This window comes from Nelumbo lutea, chromosome 8, assembly GCF_056320005.1.
Source record: "Nelumbo lutea isolate HS-2025 chromosome 8, American lotus-T2T, whole genome shotgun sequence".
NCBI lineage: Eukaryota > Viridiplantae > Streptophyta > Magnoliopsida > Proteales > Nelumbonaceae > Nelumbo > Nelumbo lutea.
In genome coordinates, this window is record NC_142691.1 from 20,755,930 (window position 1) to 20,781,568 (window position 25,639).

The 25,639-nt window shown below is 37.2% G+C and overlaps 3 protein-coding genes across 4 annotated transcripts; all 3 read right to left on the reverse strand.

Moving 5' to 3' along the window:
• Window positions 1-1,537: 1,537 nt before the first annotated feature.
• LOC148843242 (class V chitinase-like) lies at window positions 1,538-3,064 on the reverse strand. Its single transcript, XM_088959961.1, has 2 exons — window positions 1,936-3,064; window positions 1,538-1,723 (listed from the first exon to the last, which is right to left on the reverse strand). The coding sequence occupies exons 1-2, from the start codon at window positions 3,011-3,013 to the stop codon at window positions 1,695-1,697; spliced, it is 1,107 nt and encodes a 368-aa protein (XP_088816087.1). The 5' UTR covers window positions 3,014-3,064; the 3' UTR covers window positions 1,538-1,694.
• A 5,664-nt stretch (window positions 3,065-8,728) lies between these two features.
• LOC148843243 (class V chitinase-like) lies at window positions 8,729-17,371 on the reverse strand. Of its 2 annotated transcripts, XM_088959965.1 has the most exons (8): window positions 16,614-17,371; window positions 12,330-13,849; window positions 12,147-12,214; window positions 11,023-11,175; window positions 10,751-10,935; window positions 10,293-10,503; window positions 9,299-9,764; window positions 8,729-9,114 (listed from the first exon to the last, which is right to left on the reverse strand). In XM_088959965.1, the coding sequence occupies exons 1-2, from the start codon at window positions 17,263-17,265 to the stop codon at window positions 13,638-13,640; spliced, it is 864 nt and encodes a 287-aa protein (XP_088816091.1). In that variant the 5' UTR covers window positions 17,266-17,371; the 3' UTR covers window positions 8,729-9,114; window positions 9,299-9,764; window positions 10,293-10,503; window positions 10,751-10,935; window positions 11,023-11,175; window positions 12,147-12,214; window positions 12,330-13,637. The 2 variants fall into 2 exon arrangements, with proteins under 2 accessions (XP_088816091.1, XP_088816090.1); XM_088959964.1 differs by having other exon boundaries at window positions 12,147-13,849.
• Window positions 9,025-11,188, reverse strand: LOC148843244 (receptor-like serine/threonine-protein kinase SD1-8). Its single transcript, XM_088959386.1, has 6 exons — window positions 11,023-11,188; window positions 10,751-10,935; window positions 10,091-10,112; window positions 9,527-9,764; window positions 9,299-9,449; window positions 9,025-9,114 (listed from the first exon to the last, which is right to left on the reverse strand). Exons 1-6 carry the CDS (start codon window positions 11,186-11,188, stop codon window positions 9,025-9,027), a joined length of 852 nt encoding a protein of 283 aa, XP_088815512.1.
• Window positions 17,372-25,639: the final 8,268 nt, after the last annotated feature.

Genomic DNA, 25,639 nt, shown 5'->3' on the forward strand with positions numbered 1-25,639 from the left:
TAATGCATAATCAGTGTAATTAGGATTTCAGACATTTTAAAGCTCTGAGAAAGTCATCTAATTTAACTCTGTTTACTTCACTTCACTTTGAATGGTTTCTTAAGAACTGGTATTGAGATCTAGTGTCTGAGGCTTTGAGCCTTACCAATTTTCCAACAGAAAGCCTTGTATCTAATGCTATGTGATGGCTGCGGCGTTCAAAGCGGACTCAATCAGGGCGTGCACGGAGCAGAGCTCGGCATGCAACCGGGAACCAATCGCGTAGATGCACTTGACGGCCCCGAATGATTGCGCCCCCCATGTCCAGACTGCATCCTGACCGTCTGAGCCCACTTACCTCCAGACGACCTCAAATATAAATAGGGTGCAACCCCCCATCTGGAACTTGGGTTTAAGAACTCGCAACTCCTTTTGTGGCCTTGTCTGAGTGTTTCCCTTTCAGGCCTTGTCCACCTCACATTGCATCCCTACTAACTTGACCATCTGAGTTTCTGCCTCGGATGCCAACCCGGGGTCTCTGATGTTCTCCCTCCTTGGCTCCTTGCAGGACCAGCCTACCAGCCCTTGGCCATTCTGACCGGTAACACTATGCGAGCCAGATGTTGCTTCTAAAATCCTTAACTCACAACACTAATATATAGTTGATTTATTGATTTGTATTGATGTATTTCTTCAATGACATTCATATGGACGATCTAACCCACTAAGTCCAATATGCTCCTTTGTTCACTGTGCAATGTTGTGCTATATCATATGATATGCACTGTCACTGATATTTGCACTATGAACTTAGAGGTTTCTGAATAGGTTTCTGTTTTCTAACAACCCTCTCACGTATGAAAGACTATTGGGCTTCAACATGGACAAAACACAGGCCCAACCATATCATGTATATTGAAACTTTAATTAATTATAATAAAGGCAACCAAGATTGAACACTAGACCACTTGATAATACCATCTCAACAAAGACTGTTTAATCAAGTGGTCTAGTGTTCAATCCTCATCACCCCATTATAATTAATTAGATTTCATCCAAATGAATGGATGAACCTGTACTTGTCTACACCTCAAGTCACACAGGGCATCTAGAGAATAAATTAATACTTATTCATGAACCTCTCCTAACACTTATGCTTGGATACATTAATTATTTAATACCTCCTTATTAAATGAAGGCACCGGTCGTCCATTTACACTTATTAACGTTCTGTGTCTCTCTTAATGATCTCTGAAGGGGGAATGTTAATGCCTCCTTACTTGATCTGGAAGTACTGCTAGCATTTGGAGCAATAATGATGAACATGGATATGAGTTGAATTTGGATATTTAGTGGGTCTCACGATCCGATGGTGATTCGAGATTAATTAAACTAGACACTTTATTCCATGATCGTAATGAGCAGCCTTAATTTGAATTGAGGCAGCATAGGAGCCTCATTTGTCATAAAAAAATACAAAAAAAAAAAAAAAGAGCTTGGTCCATCCATGCTTGATGATTGACCCATTTAGGAAACAATGGGTTCTGTTTCTAACACATGCTCGTGAAGCTACTAATTCATAGCAGTTGAAATCTTTTATCAATTTCTAATGTCCAGACATAACTTTTGCTCACATAAAACTCCAACATTGCAGCAAAATAAAAGAAAAAAAAAACTTCTACTTTCCTTAGTCCTCTTGCCTTCAATTTTCGTAACTATTCAAGGCTATCCCACGTTGATGAAGCTGGAAAACAAGATTGATATTATTTATTCAGTGATTGCAGAAGGAAATCCATTCTGAGCAAAAATCAAGACACAAAACAAAGAAGAGGACGAGTCACAACGACTCGCTCAGCAAATGGGTAATGATGCATAATTCATTCAACTCACTGGGTTTTGGTAAAATTAATGGATACGAAGATGAAGATCAGTCGTCCAGTACTGATCGTTACGTACCTTTTTGAGAAAGCACCCAATTCTTATCGCCTCCGACGTGCCACACGAAGTAACCGAGCAGTCCTTGATCCTTGGCATAAAAAACCTTAGTTTTAATTGCCTGCACATCATCATAACCGATCCATGTTGTTCCAGAGTAGCAGTAGTTCGCTACGATCGTCGAGTTGTATATCGACTTGGCTCTTTTCTTCTTGATGAACTCTTTGATCTTTCTGTAAGTCATTTCACCGTCTTTACTCACCGCCGGCCCATTTGCTCGTGCACCCACACCGTGGTTTTCACTTTTCTTCAGCTTCCATGCGTAGCCATAGTAAGGCAGACCCAGAACTAGCGTATCAGGAGCCAACCCAGAGTCGATCCAAGCACGAATGCCAGAACTTGTGCTAACTCGGTTGGGAAGGTCGTAGAGGAGGGCATGCGCACCAGTGAAGGGTGCCCAAGATGGTGTGTAGTAGTCAAAGGCTACGACGTTGATCCAGTCCAAGCTCCTCCGAATTGAGTCGACTGGGAAAGTCACCGAGCCAATATCCGGCGAGTAATGAACAGCTGCTGTTAGAATAAGTGGTGACTCACCAGACTCATTTGACTCGGCATCCACAGCCGTTCTCCACTCGTCTAGAAGTAGACCAAAATAACTCATCTCGTCTGCAGTTGTGGGAGATTCCCAGGCCAGATCAAGGCCATGGAAGCCGTAGAATCTGGCAATGTTTATCGATGAGTTGATGAAGATCTCCCGCGAGGAGGGGTTCTTCGCCATTGAGGCGAAGGAATGAGGGTCCGTCTCTCCACCGCCGATGGATAGAAGGGTTGTGATAGTTGGGTTGCTGCGTTGGACTGTTCTGGTGAAGGTGGAGAAGGCATCTTCATTATCGTCGGAGATGGTGACCTCATTTGTGTCAGGGTTGAGGCCGGCAAAAGCACAGAAGAGGTGGGTGAAGAGAGATGAATCGATGTCGGACACCGAGCCACTTCCACGGTACCAGTATCCAGCTTTAAGAGCATCTTGATCTGCTGCAGAAAGCCTAACTAGGAGGAAACAAAAGAAGAGAACGATATGGTTCTGTGAAACAAAGGCCATTAGAGTAGACTGGGAGCTCTTGTTTGGTTATTTGTTTAGAGCTATGGCTTTATATATCATCAACCTCTGTGTGAAGCATACTGATTTTCAGCGTGTATATCAATAGAAAAGTTGAAGATATCACTGTATCAGCTGCATTGATCAGGTAACCCATGTACTATCATGCTGTAGATATCACTGCAGCGTTATAAAATCATTGAAGAGGTTAAGCAATCCGAAGCATTCAATTTGTAGGACCCATCTAAACAATGGGCTTTCTGTTAATTTGGGAAAATGGGTTACTGTAAACATCATTTTGATCAATGGGTTTTCTTATTTTTGAGAATTGAACACAATGCGTGATTGCATGGTGCATGTATTGGACATCATTTGTCTCTGGAAGTACAAACTTAGATGGTGTTTGGTAACTGTGCTAATTCATCCCCATGTGGTTGTTTGTGCCAAATTTCTATTTGGTACGACTGTTTAACAAATAAACATTTGTTTTAGGGCCTGTTTGGGTGCGTCTTTTTGGGAATATCTTTTGGTAGTTCTGACATGTAAAAGACAAATTGAGCTTTTGCATGAAAATCTGAGCAGCTTGAAGCACATTTGGTAGATGCGTGTCTTTTCGTGTGAGAATAAAACACAAAAGACGTGAGAAACTTCATTTAGAGCTTCCTGAAATCAGCCTAAAATGGGCTTTTTGTGTCGTTTTGGCATTCCATCTTTTAGCAGTTAGATCTTTCACAAGTCAAATGAGAATAGACCGAAAATTGGCTTTCTTAACTTGTAAACAGCCGAAAGACCGTGCAAAAAGACATGCCAAATGGGCCCTTAGCTTTTGTGTAACCCAACCATTGGAAAAGCTTCATTTGAAAGTTTTACTATTTAGTGTTTATTTACTGTTTTGTTTGTGTGGTGCCATTATATCACACAACAATAAAAAAACATTTATCAACCATTTCCTTTCTCGGTTTTTGAATGCTTTTCAAATAAAAGGAAGCCATACCAACATCACCTATATCCAATTGATTGGATAGTAATGAAAGGAATGTATACGTAGCATGCATTTCTCACTGTATCCTCAACCATCTAACGCCCATTGCATTGCATGGGTGATGAATCTCAGACCCATTGAATAACCCAATGGACGGACGTGAGGTTGTTTGTAGATAGGCCCAAGTACCACTCCCTTTTGATAAACCTGGTGGGTTTTAGTTAAGGATCATCTCTACAGATTACTAGTTAAGTCCTCAATATGCAATGCTCATGGAAGGCCTCAATCTTTTGCTTTTCGTTTTTTCTTTAATCAAATTTATATACTAAACACGGTTATCCATTACAAAAGGTATATAGAAAGGTGGAATTCAGAATTTGAAGAGAAGATGAGAAAACCTTATAAAAGATAACAATCAATTTGTTATTTATTTTTGAAGGCAAATTGTGATACATACTTAATAAGAGAACCAATTAAATAAAAATAATTAAGATAGTACTGAATGTAGTAATTTCTTAAGGATCCTTTTGGCTCAGTTTTGGAAGAGTGCAAATATAAATGTGTTCAGTGCAAAACCTTGTATATGGTATTTTTTATACTGTTCCCAACCTGAGACTGTTTCAATGTAAAATTGATGGAAAATATTTCTGAAATATTTGAGCTATATCTTTCTATCTTATGATTAAAACTTTGTTTTCTTTTCCATTAACATTGAATCAAATAAAAAAGGGTCAATAACAAAGCTTTTCTACAAAATGGGTGGAAATAATAGCTGAAACATTTCATCCAGAAAAGTTTTCTGCCTATTTCGTGGACAAATAAATGCTTCTGCTTCTTCCTGTGTAAGGTAATCCGAAACATATTCATGTTTAGAGTAGTGTTAATCGATTACTACAAACTTTTGATGCAATAGGTTATATTAATTGGATTCAAGGTCTAAAACTACCAACAGCAAAAGAGCAATTAATCCATTTTGTGAGTAATTCAAAATGTTATCTTCATATTTCAACTGTACCAGCATACATACTAGACTCCAGCTCTACTGATCTTGCGTTGAGGTTTGGGTGGCAACAGGTTAACTCATTATCAACGCCACATAGAAAAGTTGTTTGCTGTAAAGTAAATACAAGGTCTAATAGGGGAGATTGAATTACTCCGTGACCCGCTATTTATGGACTGGCCCATTCCAGGAATGAGTCCCACTGGTTTTAAGTGGGCCTGGGCAATGGGTTTGACGTTGATTTTTTGGGGTCAGTGATGGGCACGGCCGTGGTTGCACAAAGCAATTCTAGCCTAAACATCTTTTCTTTGTAGTTAATCTATCCATCCGTATACACATCCGTATGTGTATACACATCCGTATACACATCAAGTAAGGCTCAATTTGGAAGGAGTGCAAATATATATAAAATATAAGGTTTTGTACTCTACATAGTTGTACTCAATTGACCAACTTATCCCTACTAAATACCAGCAAATGAAAGGAGCCTCAAGCATAAATTTGTGTCTGACATGGACCTTCTGGACTGGACTGGGTTATTAGCATTTACAGGTTGGATAGTGTACCTGGCTCTTACTTGTCTCAGGAAAGGTGTGTGAGTGTGCATACCTCAATTTTCTGTTGCTTTCATTTTCTGTCAAACCAAACATAGCCTCAAGAATTCATGAATCTAACACAGGCTTGGGTTCAGCATATGCTGTAGAAACTACGATGTGATTGTGGTTGGATGATCCAAACCACTCAACTAATTTTTTTGTTTATCAAGAATTGGGATAATAATTAATGAGAAAGTGATTAGGCAGTTGATTTTGCTTATCAAAAATAGGAAAAGTGAAAAACTAAAGAAGATTATGCTGACTTTGGCAAATACAGTGGGACAATATAATTTGACAAATAGACTTTTCTACGTAATCAGTAATTTGAGCTAACTAGGATACCCCCTCATAATTAAGGTAAACAATCAGGGGTACTATTGCCTTTTCATAACCCTTAATTAAGTTCTTACGTGTTAATTATAAATACACTTCTGCCTGTATAATCAGTCTATTAATTCAAAGTCAAGGTACTTCCTATATAATCAGTCTATTCAGAGTCAAAGTTGCCCATTGGTAAGGTTTTGATTTGAGGCATTGGGGTATGAGAAACAAAAATGAACAAAAGTGTTTTGATCATTTGGTAAAAGTTACTTTTCAAAACATAATAGTCTAAAGCCAGAACAAACACAGAACCTAAAATTGGAGCTTCATATTTTTGGGCTTTAAAACTACAAATCTTAAGCTTTACTCAAACACAACCTAGGTTTATATACAGTTGCAAATATCCATTTTGATCAGGAATTCCTCTTTAATGCACCAAGACCTAGTACAGTGGTACTGATCTGTCCTCATGTCCATAAACTTTGTTAATTCAAGTGGAATCCTATTGAAAATTAAGAAACATGCAGAGGGCATTAATATTTGTGCATTAAAAGGGAGGACTATCAAATCAGGCATATGTTTATTAAGTAGGTCTATTGATCATTTGACTGTATTCGAGAATTAAAAACACACACACAGGGGGCTATGTATAATAAATTATAAATATGAACATCAAATGGATTTTTATTTATGCCATATTGCCTTAAAATCTTGTACTTATCCCCTTTATTACTAAGTAATTTGAAACCATATTCCCTTGGTCGCAAACAGTTGATATCCTATGTTCGTAATAAGCTGGTTTGAATGTGTAATATCCATCCTACAAATAAATATTTTTGTAAATCTACCTAGACATCCTATATATATATATAATTTAATCTTGATACCCAAATGGTTCACTTCCTTAGGGTTATTTTGGTCATTTTGCATACATGCACAAATAATTTAATAAGCCACAGTTTTCGAAATTATCCAATTTAAATGCCATTTGGGTGCAATTAGTAACCATATTAGGAGGTGATTAAGTGCCAAAAAAACAAGATCTTAAAAGACTCCAAAGAATGCCGTGTACGTAGTTATTATTAATCGCAGCTTACATGTTAATTATTACAAGTTACAACACCCCATTTCTGATGTGTTAATTAATTTTCTCCCATAAATTACCAACTCAAGCTCTCTAATCTCCACAATATTACCTCGAGCTTCACCAATTTTACTACGTTCTTCTTCTCCGGCCGAGAGAACTCCTACTTTATATAGACTCGCCAACTTCATTCAACCTAGACTCAGTGACTAAACCCACCGGAGTCTGGACCCCATATGCGACTAAAGCCCATGCAGTTATTTTTGAGGCTGTAAAATAAGGCATGAAAATGTCTCCCCTGAATTTTATGATACATTTGCAAGTAAAGCACATATGGTAAAATCTTTTTTAAAAAGGCATGAAAAATGTCTAAAATACCCATACAATTATTATTGAGGTTGATTTATACAAAAAAAAAATAATACAAACTTTATGAACAATAAATACAGATAATTTAATGTTGCAACTTTACCTTTGAGTGGTTGATATGAAGGGCAGATTTGAAAAATAAATCAACTTCAAAAAAGAGATTAAAAGGATTTGGTGTAGTGGCTTGTATAAAGAGAAAATTTGAAAAATATACATTTTTTTAAAGTAACTACATGGGTACTTTGGACATTTTCTTGCCTCTTTTTAAAATATCCTACCAAAGAGGGCCTACTTGCAACTGTCAAAAAGTTTAGGAGAGGTGATTGCCATTACCAAATTTTAGGGAAAGTTTCAGCAACAACCAAAAATTTCAAGAGAGACTTCAACAATTTACCCTTTTTTTAAACCCTAACCCATCCATTTGAAACCCCAACATAGTGGCTGTAAAATAAGAGCATGTTTGGTATGATTTCTGCATCGGAGATGAGTTGAAATGACAGAATTGTGGATATAGAATAAGTGAATAACTTCATATTATAGTCATGTTTCTCGCATCTGGAATGCAGTGGTATGCTTTTCGGGTTTTCACCAAACATAGCTTCTGATATTCCCATGTGAGGCCTAACTCAAAATGCCAGAATACACATTCCCAAATCCCTCCCAAACGAGCACTAACTTGGTTGGAGACCCTCATTCAGAATAGCTTAGGCCGTACTTCAGTTGGACGATATATGGGCTAAGCTGGCCTGAAATACACTTGAGAATGGATCCGCTATGGGCTTGGCTTGGGGCCTTGGGCTAAAAAAATTTGGCCCGTAGAATGCACTCTTTGGTTTGCGAGTTGGCAGTATCCTAGCAAAATTTGGCCCAGGTGCAGATTGCTGGGTGGAAAGTGGAAACAGAAATGGAGGATGGAAATGGATAGGTGATGCAGTCATCTCTCTCTCCTAATCTAACTGGTTGTAGTCTAGAGATAAAGAAAGTTTTCTTAGAAATCCCAATTGGATATAATTTTGTAGCTCTGAAATTGATAAATTAATGGACCTCACCTATGTTCCCACCACCAAAAGGATTTCTATTTGGGCATCACATCCCATCTTTTAGTGTTTATATATTTGGCATGTGTCAAGGGATGAAGTAGAAGGGACGAACTCAACAGATCCCAACCTTCAATTGTCCTTTCTCATTCCCCTACTTGTGTTTAGATTACATTCTTCTGTTGTATATATATAATGGAGGACTCCATGTTTGTCCTCCATAGTTCTAATTCCTCAGATCTTGAACTAGGAACCCATTTCCAACCTAAGTTGCAGTGTGGAAGGTATGCTATTAGGTTATTGAATGATGGATACTAAAGGAATTATAAATATATTTCATTTATTTATCAAAACCCTGAAAAGAAAATACAATTTTCTTGTACAGTTTCATATTTTTAATTTTTACACTTCAAAAATCGGCTCTGTTGGTCGATAAACAACTGCTCAAGCAACAACATCAATTTGACGTGCAGATGCTTCATCCATAGCATCAAGTCTGTCTATTGAAAAGGAAGGCTTCTTTGGAGTGGGCAAAGCTGAATCGTTAACTGAGCATTGCAACAACATCTGCCATGGTTGGTCGGTCCACTTCCTTTTCTTGGACACACAGAAGATCCACATGAATTCACCTTGTAAGCTTGCAATTTGAAGGTGAATCATCCAATATTGGGTCTATAAATTCCCTGCTTCTATCATCTTTCCACAGCTTCCATGCCTAAAATAGTAGCAAAATTAAGTTGGTTAGGAATTAAAACAAGCTACTCTGTGCCCATGCATGAAGCTTATCTCTTCTCTAAATGGGTTTTATTATTTGTTTCTCACAGTAGCATGGCTGATTACATATACAGATAAAATGTGAAGAAAAGAAATAGATAGTCAGATTTAACTTCACTACTCACAACTCCAAGAAGGTTCAAAGAATCTTCTGGGAAACAAACACTTGTGTTTCTCCTTCCACTTAGGATCTCTAATAGCAGAACTCCAAAGCTGAAGACATCAGACTTCATAGAGAAAAAGCCCCCCATGGCATACTCAGGGGACATATAACCACTGCATTAAATGGATCATATAGTTCTTTTGCTATTGATTTGGTAAACTAGTTGCAGCAGGCAGAATACTTTACTTACTATGTCCCAACTATCTTTTTTGTTTGTGCTTCAGATTCATTTTGCCCAAACATTCTGGCCATGCCAAAGTCTGATATTTTAGGAATCATCTGGCTATCCAATAGGACATTACTAGCTTTCAAATCCCTGTGAATTACTCTTAATCTAGAGTATTTGTGAAGATAAAGGAGCCCTTGAGCAACCCCTTCAATGATGTGGACACGCTTTTCCCAATCTAACAAAACTTTCTTGCTTTGATCTGTGTAATATTAAAGTTTAACATATGAACACTGATTTATTCCTCAAAGATAAGCAGATATAATTAAATAAATTAAAGAGAAGCTTAAAGGCGTATATATAAGGGCTACTACGCAATGTTGGTCCATTAAATAAACAGAACGGAATGGCAAAACAGGATTCGTATAGCTAACTCCATATGGTTGGAATAATGCTTTGATGATGATGATGACTTAATGTAGGTCCATTGAGAGGGAAAAACTTGACCTTTGGCATTTCTTGCACAAAATGGCTGCTTTAATTTAGACTTGAACCCGCTTTGCTACGCTTGTCAGACTGGTAACTTACCAGTGCACCAAGCAATGAACCCCTGCTCAAAGGTGTATATGGGGTATGATGGCTTTTGTTATTGCTAGTAATGGAGGGTGAGACACCCATTTTGCTACTTATACTGCACCTCCTTTTCAATGCACTAATAAGGATACATGGGGCATATGATAGTATGGTATATTCCATCAAACAAGTAGAAAAAATGGTGAGGATGGCAAACCAAATGTGTAGTAGTCCAAGCTTTTGTTTGGCATGTATTCATAGATCAATATATTCTCTTCTGTTTCAATGCAATGTCCCAGAACCCTGACAAGATTCACATGCTGGAGCTTAGCAACAAGACTGATCTCATTCTTGAACTCCTCCAATCCTTGGCCAGATGTTCTTCATAGTCTTTTCACTGCTATTTCATGTCATCCTTGTAAATTACCCTATCAAAAATAATTTTAAAATTGACAGAATGATTTACTTTTAGTATTGATCTAAGTGCCCATAATTTAACAATGCATATGGAATTAAACAGAATGGAATGGCCAAACAGGATTCATGTAGCCGATCCCATATAACTGGGCTAAGGCTTGGATGATGATTATGATGATAGAATGGATTTTTTTGCCTCATAATGTAAATGCATGAAGCCATGGATATGTTTAAAATAGTTGAAAGGTTTAGTATTACCTTATAAACAGGTCCAAACCCACCCTGCCCAAGTTTATTTTCATCTGAAAAGTCATTTGTAGCTGCAGCAACAACAGAGAAACTGAACACTTGCAGCCCTGGACCACTCTTCTCCCTTTTTATGCCATTCAGGTTGTTTGTTACATCAGCTGCAAACAATATAGATGACTTTGTTTTTGCCATCCCTGTATTGAAAATATTGATTTTAACTCTTCATTCTGCTAATACTGAGTTCATTTTAGTTGTTTCTGTAGATAGTTTGCAGAACTTACCTCTTTGCTTGTGTATTCTCCTCCTCCAGTAAAAGAGCAAGGAGCTCAGTAGAAGAACCATAGAAACAATTGGCACCAGAATTACTACCAGAACTTTGGGACTTCTTTGATTCTTATCATCACCCTGGATGGTTGCTCTACTTGTAACTTCAGCTGGAATATTCATTGTTGTAAGATTACAAGGTGATCAAAAATGAAATTTTGTAAAGTTTGAAATTATATTATAACTCAAGTTTGTTCAAAAATAGAAGTGAGGCATGCGATAATTAACTTTGGGTTGGGTTAAAAAATAATAATAATAATAAATAACTTTTGAATTATTATCTGAAACACCCCTTCACTTTTTCGACTTTTTCCTAAAATCACCCCGACTCTTTGAAATATGAATGGTGTTTCCAGGATTATAATATATATTTTTTTGTTGGAGTTTGCAAGATTATAATGATGCCCCTTTATTCAATTGAATTTTTTCCTTATGACCCAGTTGTCTAGATGGTTTAAATCCATGGAACTGCAAAATTTCTGTTGTGTGATCAGTGGGCCTCACTCCAGGTGCACCCTGATCTGTGATACCAAACAAAATATTCAACTTAATTCTTCGAACCAAAGTTTCAAAATAAACCCATTGTTTACTCAAATTGAAGGACTGTGAGATGAGTAAAAATGAAATAGGGGAGACAAATAAATCAAGGGTATTTTAGTCCTATAAAAATTAGTTATTAAGATAGACTAACTGGTAAAGGCTAGTTTTATCATTACAAAAATAAAGATAAAGATGGTACGTGTGGACGACTTCCCTTTGGTCCACTATTACAAAAATAAATTAGCAAATCAGTTAGGGTAAAATAAAGAGAATGATGAAGGTATCAACTATCAAGTATCAAATAGTGAGGGTAAAATTAAGAGAATGATAGAAAAGTAAATTGGAGTTTCACATGATAATCTCTAATTTTTCAATTAATACCCCCAAAACCCATGCTAATTCATTGGTTAAAATAAAATAATCAATAATTTAAATGAAAATTTTAATTAATCATGTTAAAAACGTCAAATGGTATATTTACTTTTTTATTAATTCACATTTTATAAGATATATTTTCATGTCTCATAACGGATATACTTACTGATGGAGCGCAATCCGGCCTGTTTTAGCTGTCAACGATTTCGCCTCTGAGCTGGAGCGACGGGGAGCCTGAAACGGGAAAGATGAGGGAACTCCGGGGGGAACCCGGTGAGATAACTCCGAAGCTCAAGTTAGTAATCTCTCAAAGGCAAAGTATAGACCAGATGGCACAAAGTTCACATACCTTGTTGTTGGGGGTAGGGGCCTTTTATAACCACTTCGCGCACTCGCTCCGAAGCCCTTGTCAGGTCGGGTATGATTACCCTTGCATCTGTCAGTTCGGGTGCCGTCCTTTCTGCTGGGACAGAACCGTCACTGCCTTTTGTCGGAACCGTCTCTCTAACTGGAGATGGCGGTGTCAGGAGGCGGTGGCAGGTGGCCGTTTGGAGTGCGGCCGTCAAGCATCGGATCCCAAGTCAGTCGGGTGTGCCACCCTTGGGTACGGACTTCCTTAGTGTCAGGCATAGTACGGTTTGTTTGGTTTTGGTGTCCTGAGGGCGATGTGGAGTGGTGAGCGAGGTGAAGTCTTGAGTTCGGAGGTGTCTTGTATTGCTATAGGGCAGGTCAGTTCGGCGAGGTGTATCCCGAACTGTTACAAAAGCAGGCCAGTTCGGTGAGGTGTATTCCGAACTGTTACAAGGCATGCCAGTTCGGCGAGGTTTGTCCTAAACTGTTACATGCAGGCTAGTTCGGCGAAGTGTGTCCTAAACTGTTACATGCAGGCCAATTCGGATTACTGTCTGGTTTGGGGCCAAGGGTGAGTTCGGACTGCTGGTTTCTCCCCTTGGTACTTGCGCCTTAGGCGTGCTTTTGTGCCGAGCTGTTGCCTTTGCCACTTGTTGCATAACTGTGAGGTCGGGCCAAATCTTCCTTCATCACTTAACATTAAAAACATTAACTTCAAATATTCAACTTTAACACTTATCATTGATCAAGCTTTTTGCTTGATATGGTCATATGGTGCATGAAAGCCATAACTAAAGCAACTATACCTCACCCAGAAATTGATTCATTTATCTAAGGTGGAATCTTACTTTTGTTAATCTTGGGTGGTTTTATAAGAGTTCAAATCAGCCCCCCATAAGACTGCCCTACAACATCCCATAGTACATCCCTGCAGTGTATTGGGAATATCTCCAGATGATGACATCATTATTTCTGGTATTATCATCGGGAGATGTTCTGAATACACGGAGGGGATGTACTGGAGGACGTTGTGGGGTGCAGTCTTGTGGGAGGCTGGTTTGATCTCATTTTATAACGAATATAGGATCAAAATAAAGAGAACGGAAGGAGGCCTAAATGCAAATGCAGTGTCTGCCTGTCTTGGACCTTAAAACCTTTTTGTGGGCCTACGCCTCCATTACTTGCCAGCTATTATATCTTTCGATACGCAACTTGAAGAATTTACAAGGAATTCATTGGCCCCATCCTGGGCCTGGGCCCATTCAAATCTTAGCAATAAAAAATGCTCATGTTGTAGGCGGTAGGCCTACGCCTCCATTACGTGGCTGCTGAGAAATCGAATAAGACCGCCGCTAGCCGACTGAGAGCAGAGACAGGGCGGTCGACGGGAAGACAGTAGAGAGAGAACGCGAGAAAGAGGGAGGGAGGGAGATGGAAATCGAGCAGGACCGCTGATTGAGAATGCCACTGATGGTTTCTTCGAATTCTCCGTCGCCATCTCCCTTTCGAGCCTTGTCCCTGCGCCACTAATGGTTAGGAGTCGAATGAAAAAATTTAGGTTTAAAAATGAATGTCCATTTCAATAATTTGAGCGGCATTTAAGACATTCACATACATCTGAGACGTCTGAGCGCGTTCAATATTAAAACTGCCACTTAATTTCAGTTCTTTTGTTTTACTATTTTTTCTACATTGAACTAATTTAATCGGAAATGTATCCCTAACATTTAATCAATATTTTACAATAAAATATTTATTTAACAAATGAAATTAATTTAAAAACTCGAAGATAAAATTATATTTATTACCCTATTTTTTACATAACTTGGGGTATTTGTTAGTGAAATATAATACATAGAGAAAAGAAAAGACAAGCAAAAGCAATCATCTTTCTCCATAGACTTTAAGCTCTTTACAGATGTCTTTAATTTCCTCGAGGAACACCAAAAACTCAAGTCTGCAAATGGTTCGGTGCAGATTTACCACTTTCAAATTGGATTCATTGATATTGAAATTTGAAGCGAATATTCTCCATTGCATTTAAATTAAATTGGCTATTCAACACTACTAAACTTAAAATTATCATACATATATATATATAATCAGAAAATATAATTACTTTAAATCGTAAATCTTGATCAAAGTGCGTGACCAGAAAATGATTTCTATGAAACTTATGACTTTCTAGCAAATATACAGAATTCAAACTGATAAGCTTTGCTAATAGATATTATATAATTTTTTGCACGTATCTGATGGGGCATCCATATTTAGGCCAATTATAAATGGATCTGAGTTTGGATCACCCGTAATGCCTTAACCAGATTTGGTTTAATTGAATCTGGATAAAAAAAATTACAATCCTACTGAAACCTTATAACAGTAGGCCATGATGAAACTGTCCCCTTAATTAAGGTTCAAAGTATCGGAAACGTCAAGTGTATCGGAAAGATAATTTTAAGAGACGTATAGATACACCTTGGATAGGTATGCATCTCGAATAAAAACTAAGATATGCATAGATATGCTTAAAAATACTATAAATACTTTAATAAATCATAAATATACATCAACAACACTAATTATAAGACCTCAATGAGGTGTATATATTAAATTATTATATTTTAGTGGTTTTATGAAGATATATATTTTAGTTAATTATAATTTCATTTAAAATCTTATGCTTAACTATAATTTATAAATTATAATCCTTAAGTTTTAATGCTTTATGGGATGGAAAAACCCATCTCTCCTATCCAACCATAAAACATACATTGGCACAACTTCTATGTGAAAATATAATTAATAATTATTTTTATTATTTTATCATTTATTTTAAAAATTTATAAAAAATAAATAAATATTATATAATATATTCAAACAATATTTATTAAAGAAGAAATTGCAATTGCTTTGTGGATATGATAGGTCGTCCATAGAATTATAATATATTCAATCATTGTGATCAAATGATAAAATATAATTAATTAATTTTAATTCTAAAAATATAAAAATAAACAAATAATTATTAAAGAAGAAATTTCAATTGCTCAGTGGATATGATAAATCATCCATAGAATTATAATATATTCAATTGTTGTGATCAAATGATAAAGTATAACTAATTATTTATTTTTTAATTCTAAAAATATAAAAAATCAAAAATAAAAAATAAAGAAGAAATTTCAATTGCTCTATGGATATGATAGATAAATTCATAGATCTAAAACATATTTAGTCTTTAGAGAAAAATATATTTTTTAATTTTTTGTTAATTTATGTTTTCCCCAAATATCTTCATGAAATTTCCATAAATCTAATGATAACACAAAAAAAAATTGTGATTTTGAATGTAAGAAATGTAGGTCAACATAAATTTAAACATTCAAGAAAAAATCACAAGATATTATAAAAATTGAAAAAGTTACCTATTTTTGCCATTTTTTTAAATTTAATTTAAAAAAAAATTAACAATTCACACTTGTTTCTTGCAAACTTTTGCAAATCTAGGACTCTAGGAATGAACTTTACAGTTTTAGAGTCGTTTGGGGTGAAAGAAGGCTTATTACGGGGAAGAGAAGCTTTTTTTTCCCCTTTAATTTTTTTTTTAGTTTTTGTCCGTATCTTTTTCGTCGATATGCCCCGATACAGGTCCGATACACATGAAAAAAGATGAAATATCTGATTTCAATGCATATCCCGTATCTGTTTTTTAAAGATACGATACAATGCATCCCAAATCGAGTGTATCATATTGAAACTTTAAACCTAACCCTTAATCACTTTACCGCGTTAAGCACCTCCTCCCTTTTCTCCCTCAGAAAAATTGGTTGGTCAATGTGTTAATTGGGCCAAACAACTGCAAGTTTTCAGGTGGACCTAGTGACTCAATCGTGTTTGAACCTCCCACCCATTTTCCTGCTCTTTTCACTGCTCTTCCATAGGAGGGTTCAATCAAAATGAGTTCCGAGTCCAAGCCTTTCAGAAGGCCAGGCCCGAGGCCATGTGGGTAGGTAGAGTCAGCTGGATTCTATCAGCTCATGAACTGTACCGTAGCGACATGATAAGAACATAACAAGAATTTGGAATATTAAGTATTCTGATAAATTTCTAATTATCACTTGGAACTCCTACCCACAGGTTGTTCCTATATCCCTACCCACTACACACTATCCCTGTGCATTCCCAGTGTACACCTCTAGTGTCATGTGGGTTGGGATATGGGAAGAGTTTGTGGGTAGGAGATGCGAGCTCTCTGGTTATATGCATGCATTAAAATTACCTCTCTGAGAAAGCACCCAGTTGTCGTCGGCGGCAGCATTACACAAATAGTACCCAAGAATCTCCTGCTTCTTAGTATACAAAACCTTATCAGTGATGGCCTCAGCGCCATCAAAGGCAATCCAGGTGGTTCCACTGTAACAATAGTTCACAACCATTGTTGAATTGTACACTGCAGTGACTGCACTACCTTGATATCGAAGGAACTGGGCGATATCTACATAGTTCATAGCACCATCCTCTGTAATCGCTTCTCCAATTGCTGGTGCACCAAAATCATGGTTTTCAGGATCTGCGAGCTTCCATGCATAGCCATACAAAGGCATACCCAACACCAGCTTACTTGCCGGAACCCCACTTGTGATCCACGAAACTATCAAGAAGTTGACACCATTCTCTCTTGTTGAAGGATCGAACAGCGCTTCATTCTCACCAGTGACGTTTGATCCAGAGGGTTTATTGAAATCGTATGCTGCAACGTATATCCAGTCTAACTTTCTTGCCATCGAGTCGACTGGGTATACCTCCATGCCAAGCATAGATGAGTACTCAGCCGCCACAGTCAAGATCAAAGGGAACCCGCTGAAGTTCCTCTTCCGAGCAGAATCTATGGCAGCTAGCCACTCATCTAAGAGGACGCCCATGTTGGACATGTCGGAAAAGGTGGCCGGAGAAAACCAAGAAAGGTCTAGCCCTTGCTGAAAAGTGCAAAGGGACAAAGAAAGAAATACAGAGAGAAGATGAACAACATTTTGACACCATTCGTGGAAAGTTAATTACTTCTGTATACTAGAGAGAGAGAAGTGTTATATATAGATTAGATATGAGACTGGGGACCCATCATATATGAGAAGTGCGGAGAAACGGGAGAAATAAAGAAAATGGGACCCACTAGAGGTCAAGTTTTAATTCTCTTTTCTTTTTCTTTTCCTTGGTCAAATCAAAATTTGATTTTATTATTTCCTTTCTTTTCCTTTATATCACATGGGAGAATTAGGAAAATGAAACTATCTACTATTCTATGAAAGAAGCTTAACCAATTATTTACTTATATATATTGAGTGTTCATATAGAGTATGTTCTATCTTCAACCAACTTCTTTTTTTAATTTTTTGGCGACGAATGTTGGGTAGTTGATATGATATGGACCATATGTTTAACTAAATTGCTTTGGGTAAGTTAGAGACTGTCACCTTGTATTTCGGGGCAGTGATACTTGACAATGATTCACTCTAAACTTTTAGAAATGTATGCAATTGCCTCCACCCGTTAATGAGCTTGACAGCAAAGCCAAAATTATCAAAATTTTTAAAACAGTATCATAATATGATATAAAGGTAGTCTTTTTTTTTTATAAATTATAAAGAGTCTCTTGTACTATGGGGCGATAAAGACCCTCTCAACTTTCACTTTGCAACAAATACCCCTGACTGTTAAGAAATGTGATGGAATGCATTACATTGTCAAAATGTCCACCTAAACTTTCCGTTTTTTCATTTTTTCTCTCAAGTCCTAATTGACAAAAAAATACATCAAATTTCTCCCGATGAAATATTTCAGTAGCATAGATTTTACCCCCATCTCCGGCATGAGACATTACCAACCAGCTGGTTGGCACCTTGCAACAGCTTGAATGTCAAGAATGGGATTCGAATCCATGCCCTTTCGGACCAGTACCTGAAACTGGCGCCTTAGACCAATTCGGCCCACTTGATTCATTTCACTCACATCAATGTCTCTCTTGGTTTTAAAATAAAAATTATCCACTCTTTTGTCCAATAAATCAAGGGAAACCAAATGAAGCCATAAATTTATATTTAGAATAATTTTTTTTTTGCTTGATTGGATTTCTACAATGCGGAGAGTTTGAAATAAATCGGAATTTACTTCTCACATAACACACTTCACATCGACCTCACAGCCCCATCTCACCGTGTAATCGTGGTTAAGGAACATCTCCCCATGAATAATAACACAAAGTATCCAATACATGATCGGATGGAGCTGAGGTCAGTGTGAGGTGATCTCTGTGAGGAGCAGATCCGGACTAGTTTGAAATGACCTTGATCCCCCCCGTTCCAGCCCCACTGGAACGAGTCTTTTTTTTCTCTTTCGTTTGTTTTTTTTTTTAACTTTTTCCTTAATTAAATATTATCTTCTGCATATAAAATCAAACGGTCCCTAACTGCTAACATCTTAATTGTTGTCCTTCGCGAGCTATGTTTTTGACTTTTGATGATATATAAATATTTATCAAGGGATATTCAGTCATCTTCCTTTCTTAATTTTGAAGTTTACTGTTTTTAACCCATCATTTACTCGGCTGATCGGATGGTGAGTGGTGATCTATCACAATCCAGCTTCAGCTCAACCCCTAATCTATTATATCCCAAAACCCACGTTTGACTCAGTTAATGAATGATCCACCAACCCAAACGATTGAACCATCTCACCCATTCAATGGATCATCCGTTTTTTTTTTTTATAAATTTATTTCTTTTTCAAATTTTTATTATCGTAATGCCATTAATCGATCTATTTTTAAAAATCTTTATAATAATGACCTACCGACCACCTAAATCTACAGGTGCAACTTCGACGGGCATGGGTTGAGAATGGATCAAAATTTGAATGGGCCCAGCTGAAACAATATAATTCTTGAATTCTTCAATTTAAGCATCCAACTGGCACCCTTACCTAGATGGTCGAAATTAAGGGAGCAACTTGGGAGGTTTGAATTGGGTTGAGGATCAAACCAGACCTAATCTTAAGTCTCAAACCTCGGGCTCAGGCCTGAGTCAACCCAACCCAAGGTCAAGTCCGAATTTACCAAGCCTCACAAATCTCAGGTTGGGCTCAGACTTGGTTGGGTGACTTAAGCTTGAAGGTAATTTTGAATATAATTTATCTTTTGTTGGACTTATAAACCTTGTTTTGGGTAGAATGGTGTGAGTTAAATTAATCATATAATCAAATATGTTTTATGTTATTAGTACGCAATATGCAAATATATAAATGCGTATATTATAAAATATTGGACATGCTCGAATTAAATAAAGGCTTAGGTTGAACCTCACTCAATTTGCACTGTAGCAAAAAAATTGACCTATTGACATGAATGAGAAATGGTTCAACCTCCAAATTGGACTTTAAAATTAACAATGATAAAATCATTCAGTAATTCTAACTTCTTTTACAAGTTTATATTTTAAGGTCAGCAGGCAAGGTCGGTATAGCCCGCATTGTCGTGTCATGCCACCCATAGCCAATGGACTGGCACAGCCCGACCTGCAGCGGGCCATACTCAACCCATCCAAAGAACTAGCCATTGGAGACCCTCCAACCCTCCAACGGCTAGTTTCAACTTTTTTTTTCAGGGGAAAGGGAGTGGAACAACTATATAGGGGGTATCTATGTATTTTATCTTTGGGGGGAGATAAAATGATAATAATACCCCCCAACAACTATATTAATAGCTAGTTTAGGGGGGGGGGGTATTTAGGTAAAGTGGTAAATGACTTTATAATGATCAAAATAAGCCTCATAACAACTAAAAAATAGCTATTTTTGAGGAAGGTCGGTATAGCCCGCATTGTCGTGTCATGCCACCCATAGCCAATGGACTGGCACAGCCCGACCTGCAGCGGGCCACACTCAACCCACCCAAAGAACTAGCCATTGGAGACCCTCCAACCCTCCAACGGCTAGTTTCAACTTTTTTTTTCAGGGGAAAGGGAGTGGAACAACTATATAGGGGGTATCTATGTATTTTATCTTTGGGGGGAGATAAAATGATAATAATACCCCCCAACAACTATATTAATAGCTAGTTTAGGGGGGGGGTATTTAGGTAAAGTGGTAAATGACTTTATAATGATCAAAATAAGCCTCATAACAACTAAAAAATAGCTATTTTTGAGGGTATTTTGAGAAATTAATTTTTTTTTCAAATTCCTATAAATAGTCTTATCCTCCACCATTCTCATCATACCAATTCGCATACTCTCTTATATTCTCTCGAATCTCAATCTCTTCTCATACATCATACTCTCACATATACTCTCATACTCTTTCTACTTTTCAATTTTCAACTTGATTCAAGTTTCAACAAGAAGAAGGCTTGCTCGGGTATCTCAAATTAGCAATTTGGGAGACTTGGAGGCTTCAACCATTGAAATGAAGTTAAAATTACGAACCATCAATCCAAGTAAGTACAATTAAATTAATTTTTAGTTTTCTTATAATTAAAAAAATGGTTGGCTTCTCCTCTCGCTCTCAACATCAATTCCTTAACATGGTTAATGTCGACGATGTCGATGTTCAGTCGCAATATGATAGTGTGAGTGTTGATATGGATGTTGTGGATATTGCTGACATTCCCACCCCTAGTACTGCTACTAGAGGTAAGGGAAAAAAAATGAAAACACTAGGTTGATTAGCAAGGTTTGGACAATATTTAAAATAGAGGAGGTTGAGAGGAAGGGAAGAAAGCCGCCTACCAAGAAACATCACAAGCACAAATAAGAAGTGAATTTTTTGGTACTTTCAAATATTCTCAAGAAAAAAGGAGGCAAGAATTAACAAAATATATTGTGCATGCTGAACATCAATTTTTATTAGTTGAAGATATTAAATTTGAAAATTTTTTACGTGGATCTGTAAATCCACAATAAAGTTTCTAGAAATACTATTAGAAAATATGCTTTAAAAATTTTTTATTCGTATAAACAAAATTTAATTTCTATTTTATCAAATCTTAATTCTAAAATTGCAATTACATATGATATTTGGACATCTAGATTTATCATAAGCTATATTTGTGTTACCAGTCAATTTATTGATGAAAATGGTTTTTACATAAAAGAATTTTAAGTTTTACTAGGCTTGAATAGTCACATAGCCCAATTATAGATGCAAGTATTTTAAATACTTTACATATTTATGGAATTGAAAATAAACTTTTTTCTATTAGTTTTGATAATGCTAGTAATAATGATTTAGCAATAAATATTTTGAAATTTCAACTAAAACCATGTTTAAATGGTAAATTATTTCATAATAGATGTACATGTCACATCTTAATTAAATTTATGTATTCAAGATGGTTTAAATATTATTTCTCATCATATTTCTAAAATTAGAAATTGTATAACATATATTAAAAGTTATGGAGCAAGAAAACAAGAATTTAAATATTTTTGTCAAAATTATGGTTTAAAATATAAACATTTTGTATTAGATGTTTAACATAGATGGAATTCTACCTATTCTACGGTTTTGACCGTTTTCCAATTTTTCTTTTTATTTTTTTGTCAGAACGGGCCAGATGTTCGAGTCGAACGGTCCGACCATTCGAACTGGTAACAGACCCCTGACTGGTTCGGTCACTGGTTCGTTTTTAAAAACCATGGTCTGATCGGTTCAGGGTGTGGAGGAGGCCTAAACCGGCTCCCCTGAACCAATTGCAAAAAAAAAATAAAAAAAAAATGACACTAAAAAGCTGTATCGATTCACCTAAGGGCGTATCGATATTTTGAACCTTGCTCTACACATCAATGCCCACCAGTGAATTTATATCAATTCCGAGCTGACACCCATTCTAACTGTACTTTGGGCCTAAAAATTCTGACCCTGGGCTGAACCGTCATTCTCCCGTATATTATGCTATGTACTAAGTGTCAATCCTTAATGCTATTCTTTCTTTTCCTTTTTCTGATTTTTATTGATTTATTTATTTATTAGAAAAGGCCGCATAGGGTTTATGTTTAATGATATAACTCGTTCAATTATTCAAGAAACAAGCTTTATTATTTATTCAATTTTCAGTTGAATGAATAGGAAAGGAAAGGAATTCAAAAATAATTCCTAAAAGAACACTGTACCTGCTTGAGATTTCTATTATAAGTTTCATGTTACCATCGATTACAATGTTTCTGACTTCTTTCCATCTGTCAACTATAATAGGAATTAAAGAAAAGAATCCAACCAAAAGAATCTAAAGTGGGGTGCTGTCAATTGGTGCCTTTTTGCGTGAAGAAGCTTTCTATGGTTTGGGCTCTGTTTCACAACCCCATATAGCCTCATATGCACCAAAGTTCTAGCTCTCAAACCATAGGCTATGCCTACATGCAACCCTGTAGCATTTTATTAAAAGGAATTGACTTTGTTAATTTGGGTGGAGATGTAATCCGATGCGAATGCCAATGGTGTCTGCACAGAATAAGGGCTAAAGGTTTCCATAAAGTGGGATGAAAAGAGAGGGACTAGTGATTATATTCATGTTCCTTGAAGAATTTCCAACAAAACCAACCTTAATTTTAGATCTAGTCATGAAGGCAAATATGTGTTTGGGCTTCTGGGTATCTTCCTCTTCTAGGAGAATGATCGTCGTTCAATTTATTATTATTAAATCCTCGGGTTGATGAAGAATTTGTGATGAGAGAAGAGATACATAGCTATTCACAGAGCTAAAAGCCTAGACCCAATGCAAGTTGAAAGAAAGAAAATGCAACTGATCTTCCTTTGAAAATGGTCCTGCAAATAATGAGAATATATTCCCCTATCTTTATTCTCTTCATCTGCTATATAAAGAGACTCAAGAGCCAAATGTTGGCATGTCAGTGAAGGATGAAAACAAGTATTGAGAAGAAGAGAAGTCGTGCATGAAGATAAGTGCGTGTTTTGTAGCCAAGGATGACTTGCCTATGCCCCTGTCAAGGGTCTAATTAATGGCAGAGCTTCTTCATTGTCTTAGGATGCCATCTGCATGGTTCATAGGCAAGCTCCTTGGCTAACCTCACCCACACTTATCCCTCATGCCAGACATTCTTTTCTTGGCCACATTGGAATCGAAGATGGGAGGCAGACTTGAAGGAAGAGAAGCATTTGCAATTTTGCATGCATGAATATAAGGGTCTGTTTGGTTGTCAAGGATGACTTGCCTAGCTATGTCCTCATTAGGGTTTCGAGAAAAAAAAAAAATTGGCTATCCACTGCTCGACCGCCTAGGTTGTGGGTTCATGGGCAAGCTCCTTGGATAGATTGACCGACTGTTATCTCTCATGCTAGAGCAGCAGAGATGGAGACTCTTGAAAGCCTTAGCATTGGCATCCATTGGAAGAAGGAGGGCGTATGGAGAGGAAGAGAGGCCATGCATGAATTTAAGGGTTTGTTTGGTAGTCAAGGATGACTTGCCTATGTCCTTGCAAGGGCCTGAGCTCTTACCTCATCTTAGAATCCCTTGCATGCTTGATAGGCAAGCTCCTTGGCTAACTTGGCTGGCCCTGATCTTCATGCTAGACCTACTTTTCTTACCTATGAATTATGAAGGCTCAAGAACCACGCATTTGGAATCAATGACCCAGTTGTTGAGATGGTGGCTTGGCACCCCTCCAAATAAGAGAAGGCAAGAGATCAATATCCTATAGAACTATAGGCTCTCAGTGGTATGACTAGTGGGCTTCATGTACACCCTGCTCCGGAGATCATATCTGTTCCTCATGCATGGCATCTCACATCGACCTCACAGGCACATCCCACTGTGCATTGAGAACATCTCTCACATTTATGTATTATTATTTATGGGAGATATTTCCAATGCATGATGAGATGTGCATGTGAAGATCGTTGTCAAGTGCCCTGTGTGAGGAGCAGATCCCACCTCTCTGTTCAGCCTCACCCCCGACTCCCCCTGTTCACGCATTTGGAGGACTAGGACATATCAACAAGAAGCAATTTGTAGCCAAGGATGATTACTTGAACAACTCTAATCTATCATGCTAGACCCACTTTTCTTCCCTGATGAAAGGGTAGTGCCGTCTCATTAGACTAGCCCCAGCAAGAGCTTAGATTAGAGTGCATTCTAATCTTTAAGGATTGATGCATAGATACAAGACTACAACATATGTTAGAATGCAGTTTCAGACATTCATTCGATTCAATTTGGATGTTCCATTTCAATAAAATAATTCATACAAGAGGATTGCTTGTATAATTTTCCTGTGACAATGTGTTAAATTTATGGATCGATGCATAAATACAAACCATAGTTCCCTTGAAACCAATACCAATAAATCAGAACTGAAGCCGCATCCAAATGGGTCGATCTTTTATCAGAAATCTTCAAGATGCTGCCAACAAGTTGAACACTTGCAACCAAAATCATACATTTTGGGATATGCATGTGTACAATTCTATGCCACGTGGCAAAATAAAGCGACTTTTTATTGTATATATTGTTAAAATAATGCTACCTTGTCTTCAATGTAAAAGTTGAAATATTTCAGAGTTAATAGTTTTCCAATCCAATGTCCATCAAACAGTTGATGGTTATAATGGGCATGCACTTTGTCCACATCAGCCGTAGACCTGGACCACCACTGATAATTGAGCTTTTCGTTATGTTGTCCAGTGAAAGCGATTATTCCGGCCACTGCACTCCATGGGCTGGAATTAGTCAGTAGAGGATGAATAAACTAACTAACCAAATTTAAAAAAGGTTAAATTTGGGCTAATTATGGGCTTTGGCATGCAAGCCTTACGTATCATCTCAGTCCATGTGGCACATAAAAACGAAAAAAATTGGCTATATTGGACAGCCCTGTACTGAACATAGGTTCCCTGTGCGTGACACATCAGTTCATATGAACTTCATGCAAAGTAGCAGGCTGTCCAAGTGGTCAATTTCAACAGCATAGGCTATCCAATATAGTCATTTTCTTTCGTTTTAATGGGCTACTTGGACTGAGATGATACCTAAGTTGGGCATGTCAAAGCCCATTTCACTCCCAAATGGGCCATCAATTATGACTGTATGAACTAACGTACCATGTGGCGAGAGAGCCAGTGGAAACAGCGCAGTTATTTTGTTATTTCACTCCCAACCTTAACTTTGTCTTAGACTTGACCCTGTCCAACCTGACTGAGGTGAAGCCTGAATTTACCAACTTAAGCCCAATCCAAGCTTAGCCAAATATCATTCAAGCCCAGCTCAGGTTTGGTCGGTTTAGAAGGCTTTTTGAAATTGCC